General features: G+C 37.7%; 1 protein-coding gene across 1 annotated transcript; it reads left to right on the forward strand.

Annotated features, from left to right (window-relative positions):
* Window positions 1-618: 618 nt before the first annotated feature.
* Window positions 619-20,052, forward strand: LOC132130101 (protein AATF-like). Its single transcript, XM_059541757.1, has 12 exons — window positions 619-709; window positions 5,024-5,197; window positions 5,379-5,765; window positions 7,468-7,605; window positions 9,240-9,354; window positions 10,668-10,899; window positions 11,160-11,324; window positions 11,943-12,026; window positions 12,147-12,214; window positions 12,280-12,360; window positions 13,191-13,262; window positions 20,001-20,052. Exons 1-12 carry the CDS (start codon window positions 625-627, stop codon window positions 20,050-20,052), a joined length of 1,653 nt encoding a protein of 550 aa, XP_059397740.1. The 5' UTR covers window positions 619-624.
* Window positions 20,053-21,754: the final 1,702 nt, after the last annotated feature.

Genomic DNA, 21,754 nt, shown 5'->3' on the forward strand with positions numbered 1-21,754 from the left:
ACACCTATAGCAGGGAGTCTGAAAAAAAAAAAACACAGGGAGACATTTTGAGACATTCTTAGCGAGCCCTTTTGAGGAGTTGATAAATGTCAGTGTTAGGAGGTCCTCCTTGCTACTAAATGTAATATTAAAACAACAATGATGCTAAAAAACATAATTTCTCTAGTAATTACTTTATAAACGCCAGTGTGTCAGAATATTGTAGCCTACATTTCAAAGTAAAATGAAACAACTATGCGGAGTACAAACGGACAACATAAAAACTGCACCCTTTTTATATGTTTATATGTATCATCTAACCTTAAAACACGTTTCCTTTAGGCTCATGGTTTTTATTTATTTATTTGTTTTTATAAATAGTGTTTCCTACTGTAGTCTTTGTTCATAAAGGTGATAAAAAGAACATCAACTATGAAAAATGTATCTTGCTTCTCTTCTCCATTTGCTAAATTTAGCTAAACTATACAAATTGTGCGGTTTAATACACTTAACCTTCACCACTGTTAAAGATATTCGATGAGAAAAGACAATCGAACTGTGTACTGAGCATTGCATTTCTACACACGTCACGCCTCCCCGGCGCGCTCTGGTGATGTCACGGGAGAGTAAAAGCGTGGGGCAGACATGGCAGCGTCCATATCACAGCAGCTCGAGGATTTGTTAAATCCTTTACCAAACTTCGTAGATCCCGAGGACGACCAAGAGGAAGGTATTTTACCTTTAAAACAATGCGAAGTGTAAAGCGTTTTAGCGTTATAATAGAAAATCTACTCCTCCAGTGTAAGCACGCTGTGACTGCATGTCTGACTTCTGAGAAGCAGCTTTACTTCACTTTTATTAAGACCAGTGACTCATGTGTCATGGCATTTAATATAAGTTACTTACACACATGACTGTCATAATAACAATAAGGATGCAAGTTCTTTTATTAACCTCGGTGTACCATATATTTACCAATGGTATATGTGTATTTTGTGTGCTTGTGTTAGTACCGCGTTATTTACGGTGGCCGAGAGAGCTCAACACGCTGCAACTTAAGGAAACACATGCAAACTGAAAAAAACACCAGCAAATGAAGAAAACATCTTCATTAGTTTGACAACACAAGTGTTGCAAATCATCACAACACATGCATATAACGAAACACGCTGCAAATCCTCACAACACATGCAAATAACGAAACGCTGCAAATCCTCACAACACATGCAAATAACGAAACGCTGCAAATCCTTCACAACACATGCAAATTAAGAAACGCTGCAAATCCTTCACAACACATGCATATAACAAAACGCGCTGCAAATTAGTGATGGGAAGTTCGATTCTTTTCCGCGAACCGGTTCTTTCGGACGGTTCGATTCAATAAACCGGTTGAAAAAACCGGTTCACCTGTTCTTTTACGCTCGACGTAATGACGTCATTGGCGATGACGTAATGGCGTCACGTCTATCAAACATTCAAATATATAAAGTCAGTAATCATAACTTTAGTTAGTTAAAAACCTCATAATCATGAAAAGTTTACAATTAAGTTTTGCAACAACGCACCCAAATACAGTAACAGCAATAATGTGCATATGAGGATTTAAGTCTTGAAGATATAAAGTAAATAAATTAGGTGTCATCAGCGCAGAAACCACTATACATAAACCATTGCGATGTATTTGTTATTAAATGAACTTACGTTTCGCCAGATTGCCCCTTCATTCTAGCCCTTGGTTTACCCGCGCTCATAACATTAGCACAGAATCAGTTCAGAATCAAATACCAAAAGAATCAGTTCGGTTCAGACGCGCTGTGAGTCAGTCGGCTTCACGCTGAATCACACATGCGCAGTATCATCAGCTCCTCTGTTCTCAAAACGGACACGTCCGAAAGAAACGGTTTTGGTTCAGTGTACTGATGATCCGAAAACCGATGCAACCGGTTCTTGACTCAAGAACGAGAATCACTCTAACCGGCATGTGCTGCAGTTCAGTATAATCAGCGGCTCTACTCGTGTTCATGTTCTGTTTACTACTAACTCAATTTGTGAATGTGTCATCATTAACTATAAATACAGTACACATATTTCATAAATCATCCCTTATTCCTATTAAACATAGTCTTTAGAGTTCTTAATTATTGTCCAACTTCCCTGAAACCCCCTCTGGCCTATTCATAATCTACAATATACAGATTAGAAACATTCATCTTAAAAAAAAAAAAAAAAAAATAATAATAATAAAAATGTATATAGATCTTTTATCACACTTTCCGAAATACTTTACACGCATGCGCAGTAGCATCAGTTCATCGGTTCTCAAATCGGACGCGTCCGAAAGAAATGGTTTTCGTTCAGTGTACTGGTGATCCAAAAACCGATGCTACCGGTTCTTGACTCGAACGAGAATCAGCTCATCGGTTCTCAAATCGGACGCGTCCGACAGAAACGATTCTCAGTTCAGTGTACTGGTGATCTGAAAACCGATGCAACCGGTTCTTGACTCGAGAACGAGAACTGCTCCAGCAGAGGGCGTGTTCGTTCGTCATCTGGCTCGGCTCGGTGTTCATCTTCAGTTCGGTCTACACAGCAGTTCAGTCAGTGTACTGTTTGAGTAAATTAATTACTCCGGGATATTGGTTTATTCTGACTCAGAGGGAGTGTCAGTCACGTTAAAAAAGTTAACATCTTAAGCGATTTGTGGATTAATGCTTATTGGAGACGTGAACCGTTTCAAACGATTCAGTTCGATTTGGTGAACTGGTTCAACCGGTTCACTAAGAAGTAGGGCTGCAACTAACGACTATTTTAATAGTCGACTAGTCACCGACTATTGAAACGATTAGTCGACTAATCGAATAATTATAAATTTTTTCTAAAATTTAGCATGAGATTGCTTTAATTCTGTGGAAAATGATAGTAAACACAAGAAGGGGGTACTTCAATGAAAAATGCATATTTTATTGAACTTTGCTGCTGATAGGCCAATTCATACTAAAAGTAAATAAAAATGCCTTGTCTAAAACCAATTAGGCACAGCGCTCGGTCAGTATAGACATAAATGCATAAATAAAGAAACTCTATCATTTTTATAAAGGACAGGCACATTTGTTTTATAAGAAAAAATAAATTAAAATCAAGTAAAAATTTTCTTCCTGTAAACCAGGGGCAGGCACATTAGCAGCAATAAAACAGTAAACAAAAATATTAAGTGCATTTTGTGAGATACATTCAGTGGTCAATCTGTTGCAAAAGAACTTTACAACTCGTCTCAACATTATGAAATCTAACGGTTTTAAAATAAGCTTTCAGAGTCGTCTGAATTTAAGTTGTAAACATGGACTGTGTGATACTACCTGGACACAAACCTGTCATGGTGGACAGACCAAGTTTAAAATCAACATGAGGCTCAGGCTATGTCGTTCAGTTTATTCATATTAAGGAAAGTCAGCATATCCACATGTCACTCGTGTGAGACTTGCGCTCTTCTGGGAGCAGATATTATCCTATCATAACAAACAATATATCAATGGAAAGATTATGTATTCAGCTTTCAGATGATGTATAAATCTCAATTTTAAAAAAATTACACATAAGACTGGTTTTGTGATCCAGGGTCACAAATGTACAATGTACATCCAAAACAAAACGTATTGGCTTCCATGTTATTTAAATCTGACCGAGGCGAGTCAAACTCCGGTTTCATTCAACTGTCCGATGTGCTTTCTCTTTAAATGTTCATGCATCACGAGGTGCTGCCGTGATACGCAAGGACTGCTTTGCAAACCATGCAGGTAATCTTTTTATTCGCCGTATCTAGGTTAAAATGCTCCCAAACTTTAGATGTTTTGGTACGAGCAGCTGCTTCGTTGGATGCCGCCATTTCTGTATGTTATCGCTCAGCAGAGAAGCTAATGCGCATGTGCGACTCTCGGCAGAGATTGTAATGAAGAGAGATGCCTCACTCGGTCGGAAAAAAACATGTCTGGCGACAACTTCGACAGTGAAATTCATTGTCGACTATTTCTATTATCGATTTTTGTCGACAACGTCGACGAATCGTTGCAGCCCTACTAAGAAGTGCCGGTTAAATTGAACGATTCGTTCACGAATCGGCCATCACTACTGCAAATCCTTCACAACACATGCATATAACGAAACATTGCAAATCCTCACAGCACATGCACATTAAGAAACAATTAATGAAGCATTGCAAATTTATTTTCATTAACCTTGAAATTATATTCAGCTGAGGATAGTAAAGTTAGCCATCAGTTCACCAACAACTCCACTGACCAGTAGCCACTGCACGATAAGCAAATCCCAGCCGGGTTCCGACATTTTTTGGGGTCTCCTTGAACAATTTCCATTGTGGTCAGTGCTATTTGCAGCAGGATTTGCAGTGTTTCTTAATTTGCATGTGTTGTGAAGGATTTGCAGCGCGTTTGGTTATATGCATGTGTTGTGAGATTTTGCAGCGCGTTCCGTTATTTGCATGTGTTGTGATGAATTTGCAGGGCGTTTCGTTATATGCATGTGTTGAGGGATTTTGCAGCGCGTTTGCAGCAGCATGTGTTGTGAGGATTTGCAGCCCTTGTGTTGTCAAATTGACGAAGATATTTTATTTTATTTGCTGGTGTTTTCTTAAATTGCAGCGCATTGAGCTCTCTCGGCCACCGTAGTTATTCTTTGAAGTATGATGTATATACTATGGTACAGTATATGAATATGGTAGTTATTCAGTATATGCTACTGTCACTGTACCATTATAATACTACCACAATATGTACAAGAATAATATTATGTATTAATTAGAGCAAGGCCTGTTGATAATTACAGTATTGTTACAACTTTGAAAGTCATAGTTTAGGGTATAGACATTGTTATTGTCTGGTGATATGGTCAAAATCTTTATTATGCATGCTGGTTTCATGTATAACATATGAATCATTGACTGTTGATATGATTTGTGACTGTATAACTGTAAATGCCCATGTGTACTTGGCATAACTAAACAACAAGTCATTTTTGTGAACTGCAGAGACGAAAGCTAAAGTTATAGAAAAGTTTGACGAAGGTGGTGGTGATGATGACGATGAACTTTTACCTGGCCATCTGCGGAAGCGCTCTGCTGCAATTCTTGCTGACGGCGATCACCGATATCGTGGCAAGGCAACATCCAGAAAAGATCTACAGAAAGAGTTGGATGGATCAGGTGAGGTGAAAGTGTCTGATTGTTTAAAAACAATGATGAACCGATTGAACAAAAAGGGTAATGCTTTGAAAACTGTACATTTTGTATACTTTTTGAATAATCAACTAGTATCTTGCTTATAGCTATCTGCAATAAGAGCTGGGATTGATGAATGAACTAACATCTATATGAACATTTTCAGATGATGATGATGATGATGATGATGATGAAAATGGACTGCTGGACAAGTACATGGAGTGCATCAAAGGTGATGATGAGGAGGATGAAGATGATGATGATGAGGAGGAGGAGGTTGAAAAAGAACAAGATGTTGAGGAGGATCTCAGTGGAGATGATGACTCACAGATGTCCAGCTTAGTCTCTAAAATGAAGTTCACAGACCTTATGAAACTCACAGAGGGAATGGATCATCTGGGAGATAGTGAAGAAGAGGAATCAGCTGCCAATGAAGGAGAGAGTGAGGAAGGCTCTGAGGAAGATGAAGAGGAGGAAACAGCCCTAAGGACCTTCTCTAAAGAGAAAGTTGATGAAGAGGTTGAAAAAGGGAAAGCAGTGAAAAATCAGCTTGGTATGGGTGTTTGCACACATTCACATACAGGTGCTGGTCATATAATTAGAATATCATCAATAAGTTGATTTACTTCACTAATTCCATTCAAAAAAGTGAAAATTGTATATTATATTCATTCATTACACGCAGACTGATATGTTTCAAATGTTTATTTTTAATTTTGATGATTATAACTGACAACTAAGGACAATCCCAAATTCAGTATCTCAGAAAATTAGAATATTGTGAAAAGGTTCAATATTGAAGACACCTGGTGCCACACTCCAATCAACTTATTAACTCAAAACATCTGCAAAGGCCTTTAAATGGTCTCTCAGTCTAGTTCTGTAGGCTACACAATCATGGGGAAGACTACAGTCTTGACAGTTGTCCAAAAGACGACCATTGACACCCGCACAAGGAGGGCAAGACACAAAAGGTCATTGCAAAAGAGGATGGCTGTTCACAGAGCTCTGTGTCCAAGCACATTAATAGAGAGGTGAAGGGAAGGAAAGGATGTGGCAGAAAAAAAGGGTACAAGCAATAGGGATAACCGCACCCTGGAGAGGATTGTGAAACAAAACCCATTCAAAAATGTGGGGGAGATTCACAAAGAGTGGACTGCAGCTGGAGTCAGTGCTTCAAGAAGCACTACGCACGGACATATGCAAGACATGGGTTTCAGCTGTCGCATTCCTTGTGTCAAGCCACTTTTGAACAACAGACAGTGTCAAAATCATCTCAAAACTAAAAGGACTGGACTGCTGATGAGTGGTCCAAAGTTATGTTCTCTGATGAAAGTAAATTTTGCATTTCCTTTGGAAATCAGGGTCCCAGAGTCTGGAGGAAGAGAGGAGAGGCACACAATCCACGTTGCTTGAGGTCCAGTGTAAAGTTTCCACAGTCAGTGATGGTTTGGGGTGCCATGTCATCTGCTGGTGTTGGTCCACTGTGTTCTCAGAGGTCCAAGGTCAACACAGCCGTAAACCGGGAAGTTTTAGAGCACTTCATGCTTCCTGCTACTGACCAACTTTATGGAGATGCAGATTTCATTTTCCAACAGGACTTGGCACCTGCACACAGTGCCAAAGTTACCAGTACCTGGTTTAAGGACCATGGTATCCCTGTTCTTAATTGGCCAGCACACTCGCCTGACCTTAAGATGAAAGATTTTCCATGGGGTATTATGAAGAGGAAGATGCGATATGCCAGACCCAAGAATGCAGAAGAGCTCAAGGCAACTATCAGAGCAACCTAGGCTCTCATAACACCTGAACAGTGCCACAGACTGATCGACTCAATGCCACGCTGCATTGCTGCACTAATTCAGGCAAAAGGAGCCCCAACTAAGTATTGAGTGCTGTACATGCTCATACTTTTCATGTTCATACTTTTCAGCTTGACAAGATTTCTAAAAATCCTTTCTTTGTATTGGTCTTAAGTAATATTCTAATTTTCTGAGATACGGAATTAAAAGAAATAAACATTTGAAATATATCAGTCTGTGTGTAATGAATGAATATAATATACAATTTTCACTTTTTGAATGGAATTAGTGAAATAAATCAACTTTTTGATGATATTCTAATTATATGACCAGCACCTGTATGTGCTCTATAATAAATAACTGAATAAATAACTGGAATACATTTATAGTAATATATTAAATGAAAAATAGAAACTACCAAAAAAAAATTAATCAACACTCAAATCTCCACAGCTCTTTGGGATCTGATGCTTGAAAGGCGAATCAAAATGCAGAAAGCTCTTGTGATGGCCAATCAGCTTCCACCGCCACAGACCTTCCCAGAGTTCAAGAGCAGGGGAGGGGCTGAATATGCTGAAGCTTTAAAAACTAGTAGGTGAATTTACCCTATTTTACCCAACATTTAACAGTAAGTTAAAAAGAGTAATGTTTTTCTCCTTTTCCACTAATACTAACTGAACCTTGGTAATTGCACATATGAATATGTGAGAATTTCACAGAACATGGGTCAGCTTTTAGCTACAACTTTTTATTTCCTGTTTTGATGTTTGTTATCTGTATGAATGTCATGTTCCAAAGTCACGTGCAATTATTAATACTTTGTTTCCTACTTCTGACCATGTTGTTGCTCAGAGTTTTGGAAGAAACAAAATTGTGATCAATAAAGTCAATTAATGACTATTAAAGTTTGGCGTCAGTCCAATATTTTTAAATATTGCATTAAAAGATGCATTAAATGCCATGCATCAAATGAAGATGCATCAGAAATGATAGTAAAACATAAGTTTTTTTTGTATATGAATATATTTCAAATAAATGCTGTTCTTTATCCACAAATGAATATCAGTTTCCACAAAATTAATAAGACGATATGAAAATGAGCATATTAGAATATTTCTGAAGACACAGAAGACTTGAGTAATGGCTGCTGAGAATTCACAGGAAAAATCACAGTATTTTACTTGTTACAACAGAAAACAGTTACATTTATAAATTGTAATAATATTTCACAATAATAATGTTGATACTGTATTTTTGATAAAATAGGTGCAGCCACTGTTTACATAGAAGACTTAAGAAAAAAATAAAAAAATCTTACCGACCCTAAACTTTTGAATGATAGTGTGTATGCCAGTGTTCTCCTAAAGATGCCTCAAAACAGACATGGGGAAAAGGCATAAACTTGTTTTTAATTCACCCATCAGGTGTCTACTTTTGAGTCCACAGTCAGCGAGGATTCATATGAGCATGCAGTTTAATTTTCATCTCTTTCATCATCTGTGCTGTCAACGAACAGCCCCTGCATCACCTGTAGTTTTAATATCAGGATTCTTCTGGCTCTGAGCAAGTCATACATTTGTGCACCTTTTTTCTCTCAAGCAGGTCTGTTTGCTTAGAGAGACTGCCTGCTCCTAATTTGCTTATTCATTGCACTGGTCCTTTAGCCAGGGAATGATTGATGTGGGGCTGTCCTGCTGAATTCTGAATAGCGCGTTGCTTTGGAGGGACAGAGAGGTGCATGTGTACTTTTGATTAGCTGTAAAGATACGATTGCATGACACATGACTTTTACTAAGTTTTGGGTGGTTGTTTACTGTCCAAATAGATGACCATTTAAGTCTCTGCACTCTCAGAAAAAAAAGGTACGGAGCTGTCACTGGTACAGTACCCTAAACTACAAAAGCTAAAAAGTACATATAATCTTAAGTCTGATAGCATACTTCTCCTAAACTATAAATGGCTGAATTCTAGCGTTTAAATTCAAAATGACATACTTCACCTGAAGCTTGTTTTCTGTGCCGTGGAATCAGTTTCTTGTTTGATGGCTTGTGTGCCTTGAGCTGAAGAGTTCATTTCTCCATGCGTTTTAATGTTTGTAACTAGTGTAGTGCAGGAGTGACTAAGATCAGAGGTTAGCTGTAATGACCCTGCATTTACAGATGGGTGCTGAATTGATGTTGTGGTGGACATGCGCTGTATGATAAGCTCATATCTGTGTGTGGTAGGTCATAAAGCCCTAAAGGCTCTCCAAAGGTCTCTGCTGGACCTCCAAGATCTGCTGCTCTACCAAAACCCTGAAACCAGAGCCATCTCTCAGGGAAAGACCTGGGGCACCGGCAGGTACCACATTATTGGTATTATTTATTAATAAAATGTTGACAGAAGTTTCTTTTTTTTTGTGTGAACCACCCCTTAAAAGGCTCCATTTTTTTTAACAGAAGTCTAAAATACCACGGTAATCTTCAAATATGTAACCATGCTGAATACATTGTTGAACATCTTGTGATGTTAAAGGTACAGGTTGTAGGACCTGCCACTAGAGGGAGCACTACCAAAACAATAACAATCGCGTGGTTTGATGACGCTAAGGCGGCGCGTGGAATGATGGGATTTGTTGTCTTCTACCTAACAATACAGCAAATACAGTTTGACAGTTAATTATCCAATTAATTGATTACTGATAAGTCAGATGATATTAAAACGATTACCACTTGTTCAACAAATATATACACTTGTGTACATTCAAACACAATAATTAGGCATACATAGCAAACGCGAGTTCAATGATTTGCGCGAGTAGATTACATACAAAGTCAATGCAAAGACGCGATCAGACTATGGATCAGACACGTCCTCGCACCGGTCTATAGACGCGATGCCTCGCGTTTGGCGGGTATGCCCCATAATACTAATCCTGTTGATTGTTATAATAGCATACGTTTTCTGTAAAGATACGAATCAAAACAACTCGCCTGTCGAGTAAAACACAAGCGAGATCGGCATCTATTTCTAGTTGAAGTTTGTCGTGAAGCTCTCTCCATCTAGAAAATGCAACACCGTTATTGATCCTCGCTCTTTCTCTCCTCTTGTCCCAAACTCTTCTTTGGTCGTTTGGTTGGCCCGTACACTTAAGTTTACGGGAGCTGTCCTTGTTGACAGAAACAGCTGCAAACGGTAAACAGTAATTATGTTCCATAAATAAGTAACATAATCCACCATAAAATGTCCAAGAAGTAAATAAGGAACTGCTTGAAGCAAGCTCCGCATTTGTCCACGACACTGTTGTCATGTGATTTCTACGTCAGTAAAGGCAGTACCAAAGGGTAACTAACGTCATTGACAGGCGACTGCACTGCCCCGTGTCACTGTTTAGAATGGGGAATTTTCTCATGATTTACAAGTGGTTGAAAACATTAGAGATATTGTTAGTAATCAGCTGGACAATATATATAACACTAGCCTAGTGATTTTTGGATATTTTACTTCAAATATCTTACAAATTGTACCTTTAATTAACCATCATTCCAAAAATTATTTTTCTATTTCCCACAAATGGAAATTGTGAATTATCAATCAATATTTTGGGTTGCTTCCTACATGACAGTTGTGTCCGTGTACAATTTCCTTATTTATATTTCTTGTTTCACATGCAGCAGTGCTAAAGATGATGAAGAGATTAACAGTGAGGACGATATAGAAATTGGTGATGATGGTCAAGAGGAAGAACAGGAAGCAGTGCGAAGCGGACCCCCCAAAAGAAAACTGGAAATGGCAGAGTATCCCAACTTTATGGCCAAGCGATTCGCTGCATTTCTACCTTACCGTGATGCAACCTTGCAGAAATGGTACGACAAGACGCGACTCACAACGGGCAAGAGCAAAAAGGTAATAAAAAAAGAAAAGAAAAGAAATACTCCAAAATCGTGGAAAGTTTTCCCAGAAGACTTGAAGCTGTTATTGCTGCAAAGGGGTGTCAGACTTGAAATGAATGTCTATGGATTTAGAATGAGAAAAAGTCCCAGTTGGTGTCAGGTCACCTAATACTTTATATTATATATTATATTATATATATATACAGATGTCACACAGTAGGACAATGCGTATATCTTCACTCGTTTGCTGTCTCTGTGTTTCCCATCAAACAGGGTTTCGGAGCATTTGATAGGAATATCCTTACACAAGTGGAGCAGGTTTTAATGGACAAAGAGAGGCTGGTGAGACGTACACAGACACACAGGTCTGAATACAGAGTTCTGGGGAAGCTGGAGCCCATCACACCTGAAATAGACAGCAGCGTCACAGAGGGAGAGGTTAGACACCGCTCTGCTTTTATCAATGCACAATTCTATTTACATTCATCTACTTCTCTGTAGTTGTAAGAAAACCATATAACCATACCCTTGACCAGAGAACCAGTCTCAAGATTTATACATCACATTAATAAATAAGCTTTCCATTGATGTATGGTTTATTAGGATCAGACAGGATTTAGCCGAGATACAACTATTTGAAAATCTGGAAACTGAGGGTGCAAAAAAATAAAAATACTGAAAAAAAAAAATCGTCAATGCATATCACTAATCCAAAAAGTAAAAAAGTTTTGATATATTTACAGTTGGAAATTTACTAAATATCTTCATGGAACATGATCTTTTACTTAATACCCTAATGATTTTTGGGATAAAAGAAAAATTAATAATTTTTTACCCATACAATGTTTTTGTTTTTGCCTATTGCTTAAATATACCCCAGCGACTTAAGACTGGTTTTGTGCTCCAGGGTCACATATTAGCTATAGTGTTATTAGCATTATTAAGTGCTAATCAACCCAGCCATTTCAGTAGGTTATATATCTGTTGATTTAACTGTAAATCTACTTTTTCAAGTAATACTAGAAGCATCACTGAGCTCACTCTCCGTGGTTTCAGGCAGCTGAACTGGCGCTGAAGGCTAATGTGCACCTTAAAGATCTGGATGAGGAGATTTTCGATGACGATGACTTTTACCACCAGGTAAGAAAACAAGCAGGATTAATTATTACGTGGTTACTTTGTCAACCACAACGCTGAGTAGTTATAAAAAAGATAGTAGACTGATGTGATGTCAGGGCTCTCACTATGGTTTTTTCACAGCTACTTCGAGAGCTTATTGAGCGAAAAACAAGTGCGACAGACCCCAATGATCAAGTGGCCATGGGAAAGTGAGTGTGTGTGTGTATATACACATGTTCGTTTTACCATGATAACTCAACCTCTGCTCTTACAGGCAGTGGCTTGCCATCCAGAAACTACGTAGTAAAATCAAGAAGAAGGTGGACACCAAAGCTAGCAAAGGCAGGAAGATCAGGTAAGTGTTTTTTTTTTATTTTTTTATTAATTTGTCCAGACAGGATGATTGTCATTAATGAAAAACAGGCATTTTCTTTAACCCTTTAACTGTCACCCCGTCCCGTATACAGGACACCTACATTTACTTTACTATAGTACAATGAAATCTAATCTAATCTTGACAAACTATATATCGTTGGAAAGATCTAAGACTCCCAAATTTATATTTTACCAATGTTTTGTGTTAAAAATGATGTAGGAAAAGCAATAGATTAATTTATGACAAGAGTGCACCCTCAAAAATCTACATTATTACAGGAGTTCTGACCTTTGTTAAAAAAAGATTTCTTTGTTTGTCACATTTTAGAAATTATTTATAAACTGAAAACTTAAAATCTCAAAATTCATCCTTTAAAACCCATTTTAAAATCAGACATTGCATTACCATGTAAATGGTACATCAATATCATGTTACAAAATGTTTTCATTCATGAATTATAAAAATTTAAGTTTGGAACGTGCACTATAAAGTCTATGTTCAAAAATGTGAGTGACAGTTTGCAAAATACACTCTTATCAACAGCAATGTTTTTAATGCTACAGCACAAGTATTGCAATTCTTCATAGTTAACTCAAACTAAATGCTTTTTTTTTTTTTTATAAGTAGTTTTTACTACTGGCTTTTACTCTACTAAAATGGAAACAAAAATATCTAAAACATTTAGATGTATATGCGGACATATTTTAAAGAAAAAAAAATCTAAATGAGTTCTGAGTCAGTCTGTGTGTGCTCTCAATGAAATGTCACAATTTAATATGAAATACTCTTCTTGTCAATCTTCTTGTCAGGTTTCACATTCACAGTAAGCTGATGAATTTCATGGCTCCATTAGACAACAGCAGTATGAGTGATGAAGCCCGGTGAGTGACGTCTTGGTTCTCCTCATGTGTGATTTTCTCTTTCTGCTGAAACGTCAGACGTCTGATCATACACACACACACACACATACCCTTACATTCGTAAGATATATAAAGTTGTCTAAAGGCATAGTTCACACACTAATGTAAACATTCTGCTAAATGTTCCATGGAAAAATAGAAAAAAAGTGGGCTTGGAATAAATGATGACAGCGTTCATTTTTAAGAGTGACTTGTCCTTTTAACTGTCAAAGTGTCGTCAGTATATGATTTGAGCGGGCCTTTATGCCAGACTGTGTTACTGTGCCGTGGGGACACCAGCAGGAAGTTGTAGGTGTGTGTGTGTGTTTAATTAATGGTTCAGTTGTCTGTTTCTGTGTCCTGTCAGCCAGCCGTAATCCTCCTCAAACAGAGAACACGCTAATCAAACACTCTGTGGAGTTATGCACATACACAAACACTCACACATTTCAAAGATTTCACTTTTAATCCCCCTTCTCTCTTTGCTTTTGTTTTGTTTTCCAATGGGTCCATTCACTGAACTAAAAATCTCTGCTTCAGTAGCACGTTTACACTAAACCTTCCAGTTTTATTCTATCCTCTGGAGGTTTTTACAGAGTGTTGTTAATGTATTGTTCACCTGATATGTATTTTACATTTTAATGCTAACAGTTCACTGTATGTTCTGATATATCTGATAAACAGGTTTAAAACGCACACAAATGGATATCCAACAACCCCTCTAATAACGTTGAACTCTAATATGCCGCCAAAATGAAGCAAGAATTTTGAACCTGGCTTTATCCAATTTTCAGGTTTCTGTTCCGGAAATTTAGGGAAATTAGTGCATATTTGATTAGATAATGGTAATATCTAAACTTGTTTTTTGGTTGTTACACAGTATAACTTTGGTATTTATTTAAAGTGCCTTTGAATACCATGTTGTGCATGAATATGACACATTCAGCAGGTTGGTGTACATTAATAAGTGATATTCTGTCACTGTAACATGGTATCACATTATTGTATGTAAAGGTGCAGATGTAGAAGCACATCGTACATAATGGCACTACCTATCAGATATTCCTAAAAACAACTGGATATCATAATCATAGTCCTTTCTTAAATATTGTTCTGTTTCTCACTCAAAGCTATCAAATTGCTGTAGCAGTAAATATTGACTTTATATGAATAAGAGCTTCAACATTCTGCTAAATAGCTACTTTTGTTTTCCTTGGAATACAATCATACAGATTTGGAATGATAAATGATAAACTTTTCCTTTAATAAAACACGGAAAACCTATCTGTAAATCAAAACCATTAAATCCACTGATCTTCTCTCTATAGTCTTATTGTTTTCTCTCAGTGATTATTTTTAAGGGTTCTGTGCTACTTGAGCACGCAGAGGATGAAAACATGAAGCACTCAAGAAGTCGACAGAAATGAATAGCGCTGACCTATAATACTCATCTTTAAGCAGACCGGGAGACAACACACAAAATCTCCATTTGCCTTGTCGTGCATACAGATGTGGACAAAATTGTACGTACACTTTGCAATATCTGCACATTTTTTTTTTTTAGCAAAATAAGAGGGAACGTACAGAAGGCATGTTATTCTTTTTTAGTACTGACATGAATAAATTGTCACAAAAAAGATGTTAACATAGAGTCCATAAGTTGAATTTATAAAAATGACCCTGTTCAAAAGTTTACCGTATTTTTCGGACTATAAGTCGCACCTGATTATAAGTCGCATCAGTCCAAAAATACGTCATGATGAGGAAAAAAACATATATAAGTCGCACTGAACTATAAGTCGCATTTATTTAGAACCAAGAGAAAACATTACCGTCTACAGCCACGAGAGGGCGCTCCAATGATTTCTCTTGGTTCATTTCTCTCAGTTCATGTCAAATTAATTTTGATAAATGAGTCGCACCTGACTATAAGTCGCAGGACCAGCCAAACTATGAAAAAAAGTGCGACTTATAGTCCGGAAAATACGGTACATTCGTTTGATTCCTAATATTGTGCTGTTACCTGGATGATCAACAGCTGGGTTTGTTTTGTTTTATGATATTGTTCACGAGTCCCTTGTTTGTCCTGAACAGGTAAACTACTTGCTGTTCTTCAGAAAAAATCCTTCAGGTCCCACAAATTCTTTGGTTTCCCTTTCCAACAATGACTTTGTTTTTGAGATCCATCTTTTCACACTGAGGACAACTGAGGAACGTACATGCAACTATTACAAAAAGTTCAAATGCTCACTGATGCTTCAGAAGGAAATAATTTTTTCCCTTTTATTTTGGTGAAATAATTAACAATTTGCAGATACAGCAAAGCCAAAACAAAGAAAATTAGTTCAAGTCCAATGATTTTGCACAGCAAAGGGTGTGTGGTGTGTATCATGATCATTGTCTGATTCTGAACAGTTAACATACTGATAACACTGGGACTGTTATCAGAGGCATAGATGACACAAACTGAAGCCTGACCTTTGCCAGCCACACACACATAGTAACGCATGTGCTTTCTGGATTTCTGGATGGTTTTATTTACATAACAATCGGTGAACTACAGTAATAATGATGTATGCAGATGGTATCAGAGAGTGACCGGTGACCTTTGCCGATGAGGAATTATAGGCGACCTTTTCCTCATGCAGCAATATACACTTATACACACAAACACATTCCCTCGGCCTGCTTACACAGCCACTCTGCCATATCTCAACTCTGGCTCCATAGTCCCGACACGCACCACTGGCCCCATGAATGTTAATGCCGACGTTGTAGGATGGGGTGCACACTCTCTCTTTTGCATAAGGTCAAGCAAGCAGACATGCAGCATACAAATTCTGCTGGGGCTTAAGAGATAATCACAGTGCATTTGCCCCTGATGGGGTGATGGTGAGAGCCGGGGAATCTGGGTCCTGGGTAAACCTCATCAGTAGAGATGGGTGCATCTCTCCTTTACTCCTCTGCTTCTCCAGGTTCTGTTTGGATCAGAATGTATGTGTTGTGTGACGGCGGCAGTATGCCTTAATCCTGAATGCTGGCTGTGAATTTCAGATTAAGGTTGGGCCTGTTAGCCTGGCCTCAGCCCTGCCCCTCTGGGACATTAGCACCTCAATCTCGGGACCGTGCATGTGTGCTTTTGTCCTCCGTGCATTAAATAGGGCCATCTATTAGGATTTGTGGCCTTTAGTTACAGATGGTTTAAAGGGAGATTGTGGAGTTCCTTGTGTCACTTTAATATAAATTATTTTCTCTTGTTTTATACCAGGTTATTTTCCAATTTTTTGGTACCATGGAGTGCCTAAGACAGCCATAAACATGATGAACAAATTTACAGCTCAAATAATACACAAGTAAAATTAATGCAATTACTTTATAAAAGTGTAATCTTAGCATTTCTGCTTTTAATCCTCAATTGGCATATTTATTTCTATTTATTTCTATTTCTATTTTGTAAAATATAAAGTAAAAACAAGTAATATGAAATATTACAATTTAAAATGCTAATATGCTGATTTGGTGCTCAGGATATATTTATCCTTATTAAGGCTGAAAGCAGTTGATGTGTATATATTTATATATACATATATATATATATATATACGTATATATATATATATACATGTGTATATATATATATTAGGGGTGTAACGATACGCGTATTCATATTGAACCGTTCGGTACGAGGCTTTCGGTTCGGTACGCATTATGGACTGAACGGTTCGTTGGACTAATTAATTATATTTGGAAGATTAAAAAAAAATGTGAAATATAATGATATACGTTCAACAAGGTAGCCCAATAACCCAAACGACGTAACACCCCCGAAGAAGAAAAAAACACCAACTTATATGTTATATGTTAGGCTACTCAGTCAGGCGCTCGCTCACTCAGTAATACACGCTGAAGGCTCGTTGCAAAATGGCCAATGCATTTAATAGACCAGAAATAGAAGATCCTCCAATAACCAACAGGTCTGGTGTTTGGGTGCACTTTGGATTCCATGTAAGCTATAATGGTGATGGCAAGAGAGTGGTGGATAAAAAACAACAACGATATGTCGCATCTAGGGTACACCAGCGGGAATACAAAAAAAAAAAAAAACACCAGCGGGAATACTTGAAACATGTCAACTCATTTACGCTGACATCACCTTAGTGTGTCAGTATCTGGGAAAAGACGAAAAAAAGGAGAAACATACACACAACAAACTATCCCCGCAGCATTTAGACAGACATTTCCAACGGATTCAAACAGGGCAAAAGACATCACCACGGCGATTGGTAGGCTACATTTACGTCATAGCCGCGGATATGAGACCTTACTATTTACCATTCATTCTATCATCACCATTATAGCTTACAGGGAATCCAAAGTGCACCCAAACACCAGACCTGTTGGTTATTGGAGGATCTTCTATTTCTGGTCTGTTAAACGCATTAGCCATTTTGCAACGAGCCTTCACCGCGTACTGAGTGAGCGAGCGCCTTACTCTGTAGTGGAAAACGTAGGTTTTAAGAACATGCTTAATGTAATTGAGCCCCGTTACAATATTCCTTCAAGAGCCCATTTCAGACAGACCGTAATTCCTGCTTTGTTCCAAAAAACATAAGCCCTATAGAGAACCAATTGAGTAAAAACACACTCAATATAAAGAGTTATAGAGTTCCATATAAAAAGTTACATCTTTGTATTTGTTCATAACTAATATAACATTTTCATTTTTTTTTATAAGGAGCTGTTTTTGTTTTATACAGTATGCTGCTAAGAAAACACCATAGAAGATGGGTAAAGAATAGCTCCATCATTGTTCAATGTAAAAAAAAAAAAACATACTTTGTTAGTTTTAATAAATAAAACATTTTTTAAAAATCAAGGAAATTTATCTGCCAATTTTATTATCTAAAACGTACCGAACCATACCGAACCGAACCGTGACACCAGTGTATCGTATCGAACCGAACCGTGAATTTTGTGAACCGTTACACCCCTAATATATATATGTATATATGTGTATATATGTGTGTATATATATATATATATATATATATATATATGTGTATATATATATATATATATATGTGTATATATATATATATGTATATATGTGTGTATATATATGTATATATATGTGTATATATATATATATGTATATATATATATGTGTGTATTTATATATGTGTATGTATGTATATATGTATGTTTGTATATATGTATGTATGTATATATGTATGTATGTATAGATGTATGTATGTACAGTCGTGGCCAAAAGTTTTGAGAATTACATAAATATTGGAAATTGGAAAAGTTGCTGCTTAAGTTTTTATAATAGCAATTTGCATATACTCCAGAATGTTATGAAGAGTGATCAGATGAATTGCATAGTCCTTCTTTGCCATGAAAATTAACTTAATCACAAAAAAACCTTTCCACTGCATTTCATTGCTGTCATTAAAGGACCTGCTGAGATCATTTCAGTAATCGTCTTGTTAACTCAGGTGAGAATGTTGACGAGCACAAGGCTGGAGATCATTATGTCAGGCTGATTGGGTTAGAATGGCAGACTTGACATGTTAAAAGGAAGGTGATGCTTGAAATCATTGTTCTTCCATTGTTAACCATGGTGACCTGCAAAGAAACGCGTGCAGCCATCATTGTGTTGCATAAAAATGGCTTCACAGGCAAGGATATTGTGGCTACTAAGATTGCACCTAAATCAACAATTTATAGGATCATCAAGAACTTCAAGGAAAGAGGTTCAATTCTTGTAAAGTAGGCTTCAGGGCATCCAAGAAAGTCCAGCAAGCGCCAGGATCGTCTCCTAAAGAGGATTCAGCTGCGGGATGGGAGTGCCACCAGTGCAGAGCTTGCTCAGGAATAGCAGAAGGCAGGTGTGAGCGCATGTGCACGCACAGTGAGGCCAAGACTTTTGGAAGATGGCCTGGTGTCAAGAAGGGCAGCAAAGAAGCCACTTCTCTCCAAAAAAAACATCAGGGACAGATTGATCTTGTGCAGAAAGTATAGTGAATGGACTGATGAGGACTGGGGCAAAGTCATATTCTCCGATGAACCCCCTTTCCGATTGTTTGGGGCATCTGGAAAAAGGCTTGTCGGGAGAAGAAAAGGTGAGCGTTACCATCAGTCCTGTGTCATGCCAATAGTAAAGCATCCTGACACCATTCATGTGTGGGGTTGCTTCTCATCCAAGGGAGTGGGCTCACTCACAATTCTGCCCAAAAACACAGCCATGAATAAAGAATTGTACCAAAACACCCTCCAACAGCAACTTCTTCCAACAACAGTTTGGTGAAGAACAATGCATTTTCCAGCACGATGGAGCACCGTGCCATAAGGCAAAAGTGATAACTAAGTGGCTCGGGGACCAGAATGTTGAAATTTTGGGTCCATGGCCTGGAAAGTCCCCAGATCTTAATCCCATTGAGAACTTGTGGTCAATCCTCAAGAGGCGGGTGGACAAACAAAAACCCACTAATTCTGACAAACTCCAAGAAGTGATTATGAAAGAATGGGTTGCTATAAGTCAGGATTTGGCCCAGAAGTTGATTGAAAGCATGCCCAGTCGAATTGCAGAGGTCCTGAAAAAGAAGGGCCAACACTGCAAATACTGACTCAGTTGCTTTCAGCAGAACACTAAATTTGGCCTTTTGAGTTGGGAAATACAGTAATGTATTCAACTTATTGTGTTCTGTTTGTTTTCAGGTCGGAGCTGTTTCGTTCCCTGTTTGCGAATGGTCCAGTGATGGCACACTGACCAAAACATCTGCATTTAGTGTTAGTGTGTGTGTATGTGCTGCATTGCTTTCACACACACTTCTGCAGTTGAAATCCTTCAGGGACCCCAGACTCAAACTTAGGCTTTTGTTTTGTGATTACCTGTAAGTGAAACTGAACTTTTCTTTTGATTTGTATAATGAGACATTTTAGTGCCTATTTGTATTTAAATACAATTTTGTCAACAAAGACAGCGTTTTCATTGATGCTTTAATTTTACACTTATTACATGATCGCATGTAGTGAAACCAATATGCACCTAGTTTTACCCTTTCTGGAAGCATTCTGTAAAATGCAGTCTGATTAGAGGTATTAGAGAAACCTTCTTGTTATCCACCACAAGCTTTGACTATTGTGGCTACCATAATTTTAATTGGGTATTGAACTGGTGTGATTCAGATTGTCGTTAGATAGTATGAGAATAGAATGTGTGAAACCCACAAAGAGGGTGTTGAATGAGACCATGATTGCGGAATTGATAAATCAATGGAAGTGTGTTCCTGGATCCTTCTGTCCGCCATTTGATTTCTCTCAAGACTAAAGAATAGCATGAAGACAAGCACTGATTATCTGGTGGTAGAAAACAGTCACTTAAACTTAAGGATTTTTTCTCGGGCTATGCTAATTTTCATACTTTTAATGTGCAATTTCCCACCATATTTGATCCTTAGAATTAAAAGTGATGTTTTTTATTGCATCTATACATACAAACCCGATTCCAAAAAAGTTGGGACACTGTTCAAATGTTGAGTAAAAAAGACATGGAATAATTTACAATACAATATAATAATTTAAAGGAATACTTCCAGAAAACATTGTCGGTGAACACAATCTACCGTGCCATTCGCCGTTGCCAGCTAAACCTCTATAGGTCAAAAAAGAAGCCATATCTAAACATGCTCCAGAAGCGCAGGCGTTTTCTCAGGGCCAAGGCTGTGGCAAAGTGGAAAACTGTTCTGTGGTCAGACGAATCAAAATTTGAAGTTTTTTTTTGGAAAACTGGGACGCCATGTCATTCAGACTATAGAGGACAAGGACAACCCAAGTTGTTATCAGCGCTCAGTTCAGAAGCCTGCATCTCTGATGGTATGGGGTTGCATGAGTGCGTGTGGCATGGGCAGCTTACACATCTGGAAAGGCACCATCAATGCTGAAAGGTATATCCAAGTTCTAGAACAACATATGCTATATATATATCTATATATATATATATATATCTATATATATATCTATATATATATATATATATCTCTTTCAGGGAAGACCTTGCATTTTCCAACATGACAATGCCAGACCACTTACTGCATCAGTTACAACATCATGGTTGCATAGAAGAAGGATCTTGGTACTGAAATGGCCAGCCTGCAGTCCAGATCTTTCACCCATAGAAAACATTTGGTGCATCATAAAGAGGAAGATGCGACAAAGAAGACCTAAGACAGTTGAGCAACTAGAAGCCTGTATTAGACAAGAATGGGACAACATTCCTATTCCTAAACTTGAACAACATGTCTCCTCAGTCCCCAGACATTTGCAGACTGTTATAAAAAGAAGAGGGGATGCCACACAGTGGTAAACATGGACTTGTCCCAACTTTTTTGAGATGTGTTGATGCCATGAAATTGAAAATCAGCTTATTTTTCCATTCAAAATGTAACATTTTATCAGTTTAAACATCTAAT

Source organism: Carassius carassius, chromosome 4 (genome assembly GCF_963082965.1).
Source record: "Carassius carassius chromosome 4, fCarCar2.1, whole genome shotgun sequence".
Taxonomy (NCBI): domain Eukaryota; kingdom Metazoa; phylum Chordata; class Actinopteri; order Cypriniformes; family Cyprinidae; genus Carassius; species Carassius carassius.

Coding starts and splice junctions, on each gene's coding strand:
- LOC132130101 (XM_059541757.1), top strand. CDS start 625: ATGGCAGCGTCCATATCACAGCAGCTCGAGGATTTGTTAAATCCTTTA. Junction 7,606..9,239: donor TGCTGAAGCTTTAAAAACTA/GTAGGTGAATTT, acceptor TGTGTGTGGTAG/GTCATAAAGCCCTAAAGGCT. Junction 10,900..11,159: donor CAACGGGCAAGAGCAAAAAG/GTAATAAAAAAA, acceptor CCCATCAAACAG/GGTTTCGGAGCATTTGATAG.